The 13,036-nt window shown below is 34.6% G+C and overlaps 1 protein-coding gene across 1 annotated transcript in view; it reads left to right on the top strand.

The window, feature by feature from the left end:
- The window catches only part of LOC130645069 (uncharacterized), a 65,694-nt gene extending 56,648 nt beyond the window's left edge, over positions 1–9,046 (top strand). The window contains exons 5-7 of the mRNA XM_057450927.1: positions 1,493–1,765; positions 3,344–3,406; positions 3,491–9,046. Coding sequence (XP_057306910.1) covers positions 1,493–1,765; positions 3,344–3,406; positions 3,491–5,682 — 2,528 coding nt within the window. The 3' untranslated portion in view covers positions 5,683–9,046. The remainder of the gene's footprint in view (positions 1–1,492; positions 1,766–3,343; positions 3,407–3,490) is intronic.
- Positions 9,047–13,036: the final 3,990 nt, after the last annotated feature.

The raw sequence follows: 13,036 nt of genomic DNA, 5'->3' as shown, positions 1-13,036 counted from the left end.
AGCAAATGTGTCTTTCCTTATGACTGATTCTATACCGTAATCAGATAGAATATCCATTACTTTATGAGTGGATTGGGCCTTAAATATGCCGGTGTAAATTACTTGGAAGTAATTTACACCGGCAGAGGAAGAATATGACCATCTAGTGACTCACAAGGTGTTACCGTTATTGCTATCTTATCGTTTGAACCAGCACGAGATATATGCTTCTCACCTTTCGCGGCCATTGTAAAATTCTCAGTAGCGAAAAATTTCGAAGGTGTTTGGTCAGCATTGATGATCAGTTCATTCGAAATACTGTGCTTAAGAACTTTCTCAGTGGTCTGGTAGAGGAATCGTGTTCTAACCTTGTCCCAAAGCGATGTTTTGATTACTGGCCTGGAGGTTGTAACGGCGTAAAGAAATTCATCCTTTGGTACAGCGAACGAGTAAATGATCGTTTTACTTCCAAGTTAAGTCCAAATATTTGCCAAACCTTTCTGGATTTGCGCAGATCAACGCGTTCCAGACACCAGCTACCACGTGAATATTGATGCCAGCGGCAGCTAATCGTAGACTTACATCCCTGGAACGTAACTTAGCATCGATTTTAAAGCAAAGATCAATCTCTGGTTTTTCTAATCTTTGGTTCGACTTAATCTGTCTTCGCCTTCTTCTGTTACATTAGATACATTTTTTGTAGGTCCCCACGGTGGTACGGTGCTCTCCGTCAAATGAGAAAACTTTCCTTTGAATATTTTTACAGCGGCTGTCGCTCTTGCAATTGTAGCATACTTGGTGATTTCTTGCTTGGTTTTCTCTGTGTACGCCGTTCTATTTATTTGCGTTCATTGTTCGATAACTTTCAAAGTCTCTTGAACATTTTCCAATTCACTTGTAGATGTTTTGTTTGGCAAGTTGTCTTTTATTCACTCACACCATTGAAAAAGGCTTAAATCATGCCTTGTTAGAGATTTGGGGAAATAGTTTAAAAGCAACATCTTCCTTGATGGATGTCTGACACCCAAATGATTGTACACAATGTATTTGAATGTTTTTTTTCACTTCGCATAGTATTTACGTAGAAATGAGTATAATATAATACCAGACGATTAAATCAAAAAGTAAAAAATTATCAATTGTTTTTTTTTATAAGCCTGGTATATATTTCCCGAGAGGCAATTTTAAGCATTTTTGAAAGTTTTAATATAGCCAATTTTAGAAAAATTTAATAAAAAATTTTAAGGTTGGATGAAATTAACGTTTTTTCTTTAACGCGACACATCAATCAACGTAGAAGAAAGTTACATTAATTAACGGTGCGTTAATTAACGTGTAATAAGGTTAATGCAAACTAATGAAAGCAAATATTCTTTTTGCTGGTTCAGTTTTCCATGAAGAGTGCAACTCAGAAGTTGCGCTGTCAATATATAATGGGCGTCGTTTTAAAAATAACTTCAATCATCCAATAAATTTTCTTGCTGTAATATATATATATACTATATCTTTATAGAAGAATCATACAAGGAAACACCGCAAGAAGGAAAGATTTTTCAGACGGTATCCAATCGTTTGGAGGACAAATGGAGAATAATTGCTCATTTTTTAGTAGAATATTCCGTCGTTAAAAAGATTGAGAACGAAGAGCCTAGATCAAAGTTACAGCGGGTATTCAAAGAATGGACACAAGTCACTCCCAAAGAAATTCACAGATGGAATCGACTTAAAAACGTTTTAAATGTTTTGGAGGAGAAAGTTGAAATGGAGAAAATTGAAATGGAATTTGGTATGTTATGTTACTTAAGCCTTTTTTTCTTGTGCCGAATATTTTTACAACAAAAGAAGTATGTATTTTCGGACACTTCATAATTTTGGACAAAATGGACGCCAGAATGAATATCTGTCCCAAAGTTCATGCGTCGGAGGTGTTTTATGGACACTGTGTTTTTAAGATAGCAGACTAAACGTAAATACTTATTATCTTATGATTTCATATATTTTGCTAATACATTTTAAAAGATAATGAATCTCTTAGACCAGAGGTCTTTAAACGGACTTTGTCTATTAGTCCCTTTTTGTCTACACGAAAAAAGTTTTTTTTTAACAAGGAAATCACAAAAAACATCTATTTTACGTCGTCCTAAATTATAAACAGAAAGACATCCTAAAGGAACAAAAACGTCTAAAATCTATTGTCTTTTCCCGAAAATTTTCAGGGTGTATGTCAAACCTTGAAAACTTTAAAATAAAACAAGGTTACTTTGATAACCTTGAAATTGCATTTTTTTCTGACTCAAAACCTTTGTGTTTCATGAAATTGTATTCTCTTTTAAATTCAAATATAATTTTAAAGACTAACTGTTTTAAATTTATTATCTATTTTTTGTTTTTACGTACGTATACATAATTATAAAAAACCTAGCACCAGCAACACAATATTAGAAACACTTCTTTTAATATGATTTTTAGTGTGACTAATGTTGTAATGTTACTTTCAATGTATAAATTGTTCTTTGAGCTGTAATTGTTTTGCCATGTTGTGTTTTGGGCATTGTTTTTAAAAGAGTGTACTTTTTCCTCTTTATTAGAATAGATTGATAGAGGTCCAACAACACCTGCTAGTAACTATTTCATTAAATCTAAATTGTAGCAGGGCTAAATAATCAGAGTCGTCAGTGTTAAGTTTTTCACTGTAGAAATGTAGCTAACAATGAATAATCTTAAAAATTTCTTTCAGTAAATTTGTGTCGTTTGATTCTTATTTTAATCTACAGGTTCAGGCAATTGCTACTTTTATACTGTTTCTAATTCTAAGTGTTCGAAAAAATGACATCGATTCTATTGCGAAGAACCTTGAAGTATGGAAAAAATATTGATAAAAAATTGAAAAATAAGTAGATTTTCAGGATAAGAACCGTGTAAACCTTTAAAATGTAAAACAAATTTTAACAGACACTCTGTAAGTTTTTATATTTAATATACCTCAAGCTATTTCGTCAACAGCAATACAAAGTAACTTAATATTTGATTAATTTTACCATATTCGCGAAAATTTGGAAAGATCAATTCGCGAAATTACTATAAGTGGTTTCGCTAAAATGAACAGAAAAACTCGGTAAATTTTTTTTATAGTTGATAAAATTATGATCAGCCTCTGTGATATGCAAGTTCATTTAAAGGCCATCTTATCTCAATTAATAGGCCTGCAATAAATTAAAAGTTCGAAAGAAATGCTAGGTTCGTAAAACTTTCGATGGCCCTTATGGCTCACTTCTCTTCCAATTTATAAATGGTAAGAGTTGCAAGCAAGACTTCGCACACGTCACTGTTTTTGTTATTTTTATCAATGTTTTATTTTTTTAAGGTTTGGGTAATGACAATAAGAAGAAGTTAGATAGTATATCCCATATCGAAGCAACTGCTTCCGGTAATTATAGATTTTGTTATGCCAAGAAGCTACGGGAATTCCCTGTAAGAAAATGTAATCTCGTTAAGGTTGCTTTTATTTTAGGTGATCTTTTAAAGCTTAGACATGACTTAGCTAACCATTATATTAAGCTCTTTAAACATTGGGAAATCGCTGAAAGGATTGGTTCGCGTCATGAGAAAAGTTTTGACAGGTTAGGATTTACAATCAGTCTGTCTGTATGCTCTTCCGAAGATTTCCGAGGAAGATTACGAAAGAGAGAGAAGAATGGGGAACAGAACGCTTACCCATCCGCTAGTATGTTTAAACGTTCAATCAAAGGAAATTCGCTTTTTGACAATCCAGACAAAAGCTACTTCTTGTTGAGTGGTACAGGTGGATGTGGAAAGACAACGTTTGCTTTGTACTGTGCTTTGTCGTGGAGTGAGAAAAAGTTGTGGTGGGATAAACAGACAATCCCTTATTTTGATTTTGTGTTGTTGATTAAATGTAGAGAATTATATGATTCTAGAGTAAGTGATATTGAAGCACTTTTGAGAAGCAGATTCCCGTGCGAGTTTGACGGTATTGATTTCGTTGCATTTAAAGAAAAAAGAATTTTGTTGATTTTGGATGGGATTGACGAAGCTATTTGTTTTAGTGATATTTTAGTGGAAAGTTGCAAAAATTCACTTGGTAGAACTTTGCGCAACTTTCTACTGAAAAATTGGGGACGAAACGTTAAGACCTTAGTTACAGCTAGACCACAAGCTTGCTCTCAACTATTTCAGCTCTTAAAGTCTAATAACGTGTCAAAAGAAGACATTGAGTGTGTGGAGGTGTTAGGCCTTAATGAAGACGACATCGCTGAATATATTGGCAACATTTACAATGATGAACCACTGAAAAGAGAAAACATTCAAAATATGATTCAGGAATCAACACACTTGCGAAATATGGTTACCCTCCCAATTAATTTAGCGATATTGTGCCTCATTTGCGATAGTGATGAGGTATCTCGCATTCACTCAAGTGGAGAATTATTGTGCTGGGGCTTATGCTGTTATTTAAAGAACCATTTTCGTATTGAAACCAACAACGCCCAAAAGTGGATTGTAAATATCTTAAAATCCGATGAGGTACGCTCGGTATTGAATGATGTTTTCACTGTTGCCTATAAAGCCTTAGAACAAGGTAAAGTGTGTCTGGAACAACCTGCTACTAAAGATATTTTAACAACATTAGAAAAATGTGGTCTAGTTTCTTTTTTCAAGAACGCTGAAATGTCTCATTCTTACGAGTTCCGACATTTAAGCTATCAAGAATTCTGTGCTGCTGTTCATATTATAAAACATAATATTGAACGGTTCAAAGTATTCGAAAATCCTCACTTATGTGGTTGCATAGGTTTGTTAAGCTTTTTAGAAGGTGCAATTTTGCGCAAAAACAAGCATGCAGCAGCAACACCAGAACGAGCCGATATTGTGGAGATTTTTGTGAATTCGTTTGATTTAGGCTTGAAAGTACCATCAATTGAATGTACCATTCTTGGATACATGTGTAAGAAATGGTTGGTTTCGAATAGCATCATGATACGCAGTGTAGAGCTCAACATAGCAGAAAAACAGAAATACGAGGCTTTCTTTCGTAGTCTGCTTCTATGTGCTTATGAATTTAGCATTTCTGAGATAAACTTTCTTGATAGTTTACAACGACAAACCATCAAAATTAATTTCACTTTCAGTCATATGGAACTAATTTACCTAACTTCGCTTTTAAATTCGTTTCTATCAGCGAATTGGCCTGTTGAAGAGGTCAGAATAAAAACTCAAGACAGTAAAATCAGTGAAGAGGAGCTTGGGAATGTAGCGGAATATTTGAACAAGGTCGATCATGTTTGGTTAGAAAACTTTAAAAACCTACGACCTGATGTTTTACGACGCCTTAATACTGGTTTTACTAGTAGTACAGCAAAACTGAAAGGTCTGTTTTTGATTAATTGTAATATTGGAGTGAAGCACTTAAAGTTTATGGCTAGTCGTCTTCAAGAGTTAACGCATCTTGATTTATCCCGAAACGGAAAGATCGGCATTACTGGTTGGAATGAAATTGGTAAATTAGGAAACTTGAAAGTGCTTGTAATCAGAAAGGTTAATCTTGATCCTAAAAAACTTGAGAAATTAGAGAGACTGTTTGGTAGTTTAGACACCCTTGATTTGAGAGAAAATCCCAAATTGAACAACAAGTTAAAAGAAATAAAGCAAAACTACCCGTTGCTAAGTTTGGGTGGAGACTAAGTTGATATGCATAAAGATCAGCCTAATGTGTAGCTGTTTTCATTATTCATTACAAAATCTGCGCTATATTTTGGTAAACCACCAGCGGATTTATCACATTTAGAAATTTGGTACGACTTCCGGTTTCAGCTTTTAGGGCATCACCAGGAAATCTTTAACAAAGACTATTGTCTATCTTCACGCCACTCTTTTAGTTTCTATTTAGTTTATGTAATTTTTTTTGTGTATATGTTTCATTTCTTGTTTTTTTAAGTTTTGTTACAATAAAGTTGTACATGTGTTTTATAAGTGTCGGTTGTACATGTGTTTTATAAGTGTCAGTTGTACATGTCTTTTATAAGTGTCGGTTGTACATGTGTTTTATAAGTGTCAGTTGTACATGTGTTTTATAAGTGTCGGTTGTACATGTGTTTTATAAGTGTCAGTTGTACATGTCTTTTATAAGTGTCGGTTGTACACGTGTTTTATAAGTGTCGGTGGTACATTTCTTTTATAAGTGTCGGTTGTACATTTCTTTTATAAGTGTCGGTTGTACATTTCTTTTATAAGTGTCGGTTGTACACGTGTTTTATAAGTGTCGGTTGTACATGTGTTTTATAAGTGTCAGTTGTACATGTGTTTTATAAGTGTCGGTTGTACATGTGTTTTATAAGTGTCAGTTGTACATGTCTTTTATAAGTGTCGGTTGTACACGTGTTTTATAAGTGTCGGTGGTACATTTCTTTTATAAGTGTCGGTTGTACACGTGTTTTATAAGTGTCGGTTGTACATGTCTTTTATAAGTGTCGGTTGTACATGTCTTTTATAAGTGTCGGTTGTACATGTCTTTTATAAGTGTCGGTTGTACATCTTTTTTTAAGTGTCGGTTGTACATGTCTTTTATAAGTGTCGGTTGTACACGTGATTTATAAGTGTCGGTTGTACACGTGTTTTATAAGTGTCGGTTGTACACGTGTTTTATAAGTGTCGGTTGTACACGTGTTTTATAAGTGTCGGTTGTACACGTGTTTTATAAGTGTCGGTTGTACATGTCTTTTATAAGTGTCGGTTGTACATGTATTCCTCACCATTGCAACCAACCTAGTTGGATTTTAGCAAAATTCATTTTAGAAGGAACATACACCAATGTTTAAACAGCGGTAGTAGTTCACTATGACAATTTGTGTGTGTTTTGAGTTCACTACTCATGAGCACGATACAAGAGAATAGGGTAAGGTTGACAATGCCAGTACTTTGTCAGTAAAAAATGAGGTGTTGAGCAACCAGGCGCAACTTGAGTCTCCTTAGAAACCTTAGACCTGACCTAAAAAATAGGATGCTTATAAATTGTATAATATGTTTAGTATTTTAGCTATCAATATCTTTTTCTTATGAGGGCTTTTGAGACTTGTTGGAATAAAAATATTGTATTTTCTTTTCTTTTTTTAATTTTACCGAAAATTCTTCTCAATGTGGATATGGGAGGCTTCCAATAAGGGTGGGTGGGTGGATTTTTTTAAATGTTTTAAAATAGTTGTAGGAAGGTGTTAATAAATTGAAATGGGTAGTAAAATTGCCAGGAGTATATATATGTTAGTATTTTGAGCTAAGGTGGGTTATATTTTACAGAAATGTATATGTAAAGAGCTATATGTAAATTGTTACAGAGTTTCACTACAAAATGTATGAAAATGTACCCAAAAAGACAGCTTCTGATTGTATGCGAGGAAACGATAATTACAAGCTCGTGAGCTTGTATTAAAACGCAAATGTGTCCTACAAGAATGGAAATTTTTGCCTCTCTGAGCACCGACACGGGAGTCGTCGTGTGTTCGAATCTCATCTTGGTAACTATTTTTACTTTTTTTTTCTTTTTTCTTTTTTAAAAAGATAAGACAAGTGTTCAAAACACTTGTTTAACTAACTAGTAAATAAAGGTGTTTCCACCAAACTTTTTAAAAGTGAATGTAGGCAGAATTAACAGAATTAATGAATTTCGCAAATTTTGGGGTTTGTGGGTTTGTGGTCTTTCTTCTTCCTGTCAGTCGGTTCACCCAAGACGGACCCATCGAAAATTAAAAGTTCGAGGAATTTTCCGTTCAGGAAGGTCTCACAAATCAATTTTGAAAAATAAGTGTGTAACAAATATTATTGCGTATCTGAATAGTAAAATATGTCGTGTCTAACTTCGTAACAACAATCCCAATTTGATAGACAGCTTTTTGTAAACTTTATTCGCGAGGTTGTTTGCGTATATCATACGTCTTGTTGCATTTACAGAGAATTTGAATTAAATTATGTAAAGGTTATAATGTAGAACTTTTAAAATGTTCAGATTTTCGGCTGAAGAAATTAATGTAGAAAGCCCCTAAGACCTTTAGCAAATATATCTTTTGCCTGTATTGCCCCTGTGATGACTACAGCACGGCTAACATTGTGACAGAGCGGTGATCATAATTTTACATTTTTGTTATAACTTGTCCAATTCCAATAGCTTGAATTATAGTTGAGCATTTTGTCCTTCTTATGCTTTAACCCAGTATGTATATTAGTTTTGCTAATAATATGTGTAAATAATAGTATTGTATTTTTTAATGATTTTATTGACAATGTTAGGATTTAATAGTTTTTACCACGAGAATAGGTTTTTTTTTGCTTATTTAAATATTATGCTCAAAACTTTACAATAGGCTATCTTATATCAATACCTGTATTTGTCTCTATGTCTGTTTTGCGAATGCAGGGCCGTGTGACAGGACGCACGGAAAATTCACGAACTATATAGCAGATGCGATATTTTTTACCTACTTTGTTACGACTTACGAATTCCCGTAGATTTTTCCACTGTCAAACGACTACAATCTTGTTCGATATATTGGAAAACTGTCAAATTTTAAATATGGTACTTGCAGGCTTACGCTTTTTTCATATTAGACACACACACACACTTTGTACTTGTCAATGTTCAAAAGTGGACATTGGACTGGGTTATTTGGTTAGTTCTAACATCCTAAATCGATGAAAAATTCGTCCTTTAAAAGTGACGAAATTTTTTGGATTGACGAAAATTTTGACTGACGAAAATTTTTCAAAGTGGACAAACAACCTTATCACAGGCACCTGCCTGTACTTTCCTGGTTAAAAAGTCAGAGAAAATGGACAACCAACCCATTCTCCTCCCCAGAGCTCTTACTTTCGATTTTATCTCAAAGAGCTCTGGGGGCGAGAATGCAACCAACCTTAACACGGGCACGGACTTTAACGCCTGCCCGTATTCCCCCAGTTAACAAGTCAGAGCAAATGGACAACCTTATCACAGGCACTTTTTAACACCTGTCCGTATTCCCCCAGTTAAAAAGTCAGAGAAAGTCACTTTTAAATATACGTTTGTGGCCAAAATCTCAAAATTAGTTTGTTTAAGATTTATATACATAGCTAGAAAACGTGACGATATATTTATCTTAACATGTGAAAAAATACATAAACTAAATAATCCTAAGGATACAAAGTATTTAGAAGAGAAAAAGGTCAAACGCTTTTGTAGCATGTTTCCTTTCTTTCGGGTTCTGCCGGTTTTTGAGCAACCGGGTTAATCGTCTCATCAATATGCAATTTTATTTGTTCGCATTTAAACTTTCCTGTCCCATTTGTTCATGTCGGTGTGGGTATTATATTGTTTACTTCTAGAAATGTGCTCAATAGTCCTAACTGAATTGCGAATTTTCCGCCAATTAGATTCTGTGCTTTTGTGTCGAGAACAAAAAACCAGGGATGAACTTTTGTTTTGACTCAGCAAGCATTTAGTTTTTCTCAAATTCGCATGCTCAGTAAAAAAAAGACGCGCGGAAAAAAAACTCCAATGGAAAACCGACTTTAGGAGTTATGTTGACGATCCGTAAGGTGCTAAACACACTTGCAATTTCCGTATTTTGTGTTGTTTTCTACTTTGTAATCGTTAAAACATTTCTATTTTTAAAAATATTTGTACTGCAGCCTGTGTAGCATCAGGAAACTCACGCACACTAAAATTTTACAGCCTGATATTGTTAATTTTATTTTGATTCATGTTGGGTAATTTTGTTTGTTGTACAAATTTTGAAACCCTATAAGCTATAGACAAATTTATCGAACTGCAAAAATAGATTCTGTAATCTCTCCCTTTATGCTATTCCTAATGTTCCTCTAGTTTTGTATGTTGGTGGGATTGGTCTTGTGTGGTTCTCAGCCCTGTTGTTTGTATATAAATACAGAATGGGGCTAGCCTTATTACTTCTCTTTCGCACTCACTTCCTTAAATTGCTATAGATTTTGTTGCAATCATTCTCCTGCATAGTTGCGTTTGCAATCAGTTTATGGAGAGACTTGGCGAACTTTTCACACTGAAAGTCAACTGTTAGTTGATTGAAGTGTGCATTTATAATCCGTTCACAATGCCCAGCTACATATTTTTATGAGCGAGTAAAAATTAGGAATCAGGCTGGAATAGGTTATTGGAGAAACCAACTAAGCTCTTAAGTGAAACCTCAAAGCTATATTAAGCATTCTCACAATGCCTTACATACCAAGGTACTTACCTTGACTCTTGCTGTGTTTTTTCTAAATGGGGAATAAGTGAATAGGAAATTAGTCTCTGCATTTGTGAGACTTAGCATCAAAAATGGTCTCGATTTTAATACACATAGCTGCAGAATTGACATGGCATCTGCATTAGCGTCTTGTAGCATCCCAGACTTTGCCATTATTAAAGATTAAAGTAAGGTGACCTAGCGATTTTTACCGGAAATATATTCATTTTTCAAATAAACTGCTAACCCAGTGGTGTTATAACATGGTAAACCTCAATGATGTGCCCAAGTTGTGGGACATTGGTCTATATAAAATTAAAAGAAGGGTGTAATTTGCATTAATAGTTATAATTTAGTCCTGTGATTATGTACACAATTCGTGTTATAATATTGACTATGTGTTTATATTTGTAAAGTCGGTTTTGCTTTCTACAGCTACGGTAAAATAGTCTATATGTATTATATAGACGCTGAGTTAGCGTCCGAGACGCAGGTGTTTTCACGAGAGACACCCCAGTTGAGTTAGCGTTTCCACAAAGAACACAGGCGTTTCCACTAGATACGTCTCAAGGGTAAGGATGACTTGTTTTCGCATGTGTCACCATCAGTTAAGATGTATTTGTTATACCCTATACCCTTCCTGACGTGTTCAAAGCTTCTACTGTCGATTTATTACTTCAATTTTGAAAACGCAAAACTTCGCTATCCCACCGTTTCTCAGCTCCCTGCAAGAAACATTTGAAAAAGTGCTAATTACTGTTCTTGAAAGTACATCCTTATTAATTGATTTTATTAGTTGACAGAAATTGTAGTTACTATTTGGCAGTCGTGCATTATCAGATTCTGGGAGCTAATAACATCGCGAATTTAAAATCGAGTTTGGTGTAAATTGGGGATGTGATCTTCCTTTGTCAGTGAAATGAAATGAAGATGCACTTGTTTCCCTAATGAATGAGTTGTGTTACCAGGAGATTTGCTGAGATGCAAGCGATTCCACCGAAGTCGCTGAGATGTAGGTATTTCCTTCGAGATTCGTCGATAGAGTTGCGTTTCGACCAGAGAAGCAGGTGTTTCCACGAGAAACACCCAGGTGAGTTGGCGTAAGGATGGAAACACGCGCATCTGGTTTGGGGCTCCCCGATACCGAACCTGACACCCCTTTTTCCCAAACTTATGTGTACTTAACATGAAAGTCGTCTTTGTTGTTGTATCACATCTATAGCAATTAAGTCAAATTACCTTATTCGGAGAAACTTTCGTGAGAGAAACTTTCGCGAGAACAAAAACTCGCCAAATTTTTTGGATAAATTTTCGCGAATCTACAAATTAAAAAATTTCCGCGAGATAAACTTTCGGGAAATCTGTAATTGGAAAGTTTTGGCGAGATAAACTTTCGCGATTCGTATTTTTTTATGTTCTTATAAAAGAAGTGGCCTATATTTCTTATGATAGAAAAGTGTTTTTTAACGATGTAATTTTCTTTCTAATGTATGTAAAAACTTCTATTTACAAACTGGCTTCATCGTCAAAATCACAAAACAGGTCAAACACATTTCTAGGCTAGTCTTCTTCCGGCTCCCACTCATCGTCGTCATCGCCTTTTTGTCAGTAACTCGGTTATAAGCATCATCGTTTTTGTTTATTTCTAAGTTTATTTCAATCTCGTTCCCAGCGCCAGTTGACTCTTTTTTTTATCGGGAGGGAGAGCCAAGTGAGGTCGAGTCAAGAAATAATTTTTAAAACCAGCAAATTTCTTTTAAATTTTATTGGATAAACTTTCGCGAATGGCCATTTTTGAAAGTTTCGCGAGACAAAGTTTCGCGAAAAAGGCCAAAAAACGCGAAAGTTCAAAGTCATTCATGGTTGGTATGCTTTATCTACCACCAAATAGTTCAAAACACCACTCAGTAAAATCTTTAACGATAGGCTTTCATGTAACTTTTATCTTATTAAGAACAGCAATAAATCTTTAAAATATTTATTTATCATTGTATAGTCTTATATGTCATGAACAACACTAACTCGCTTATTGGACGTCATTTTAACAACAGAACCCGAAAACCTGATGGGAATTAAAATTGTTCCGTCCGCGCTGAGTGATCATTATGGCGTTGCATGCAAATCTCAATAACATAAAACCATAAAATGCAGAGATTGGTCGAAGTACGACGCAAATGATTTATCTCGAGACTTGAGTAATGAAAACTGGCCTTCTGTTTACGCTGAACAAAATCCAAACAATGCTTGGGAGCACTGAGAAATATTTTAGCTGAAAAAATCAACTTATAAAAATTCCCTATGGCTGAAATAAACTACCGAGACACGTTAAACAGAAGATTTCGCAAATCGAAAACTTCAGCTGACTTTGAAAAATTTTAGAGTTAAAGAAACAATATAATTGTTTCAAAACTGAAAAGCAAGGCAATGCCATTAAAGACACTGAAAAACACATAGCGAAGCCTCTTTGTCACGTGATCAATACATCACTTAAAACTAAAATCATATCTTCTAATTTTAAGCTTTGTAAGGGATGGCAATTTATGAATCTGGACCGGAACGTGATATGGATAATTTCCGGCCAATTATCGTCTTGCCTGCTTGGTTGAAAATTCTTAAAAAATATAATCAATTAACTAAATTTTTAGAGCAAAATCAACTGTTATCTGACACAATTTGATTTCGAAAAAAAAAGGAAACACGGAGTTTGCGGCAACTATTTTCCTAAACACCATTAGAAAGGAAATGGACAATGGGGAACTAACTGGCGCAATCTTCATAGTTCTTAGCAAACCATTTGATTCCCTAAGCCA

The sequence above is a fragment of the Hydractinia symbiolongicarpus genome, chromosome 5, assembly GCF_029227915.1.
Source record: "Hydractinia symbiolongicarpus strain clone_291-10 chromosome 5, HSymV2.1, whole genome shotgun sequence".
Classification (NCBI taxonomy): Eukaryota; Metazoa; Cnidaria; class Hydrozoa; order Anthoathecata; family Hydractiniidae; genus Hydractinia; species Hydractinia symbiolongicarpus.
The sequence above is the reverse complement of the archived record's forward strand: the minus strand, read 5'-3'. Positions and strand labels throughout refer to the sequence as shown.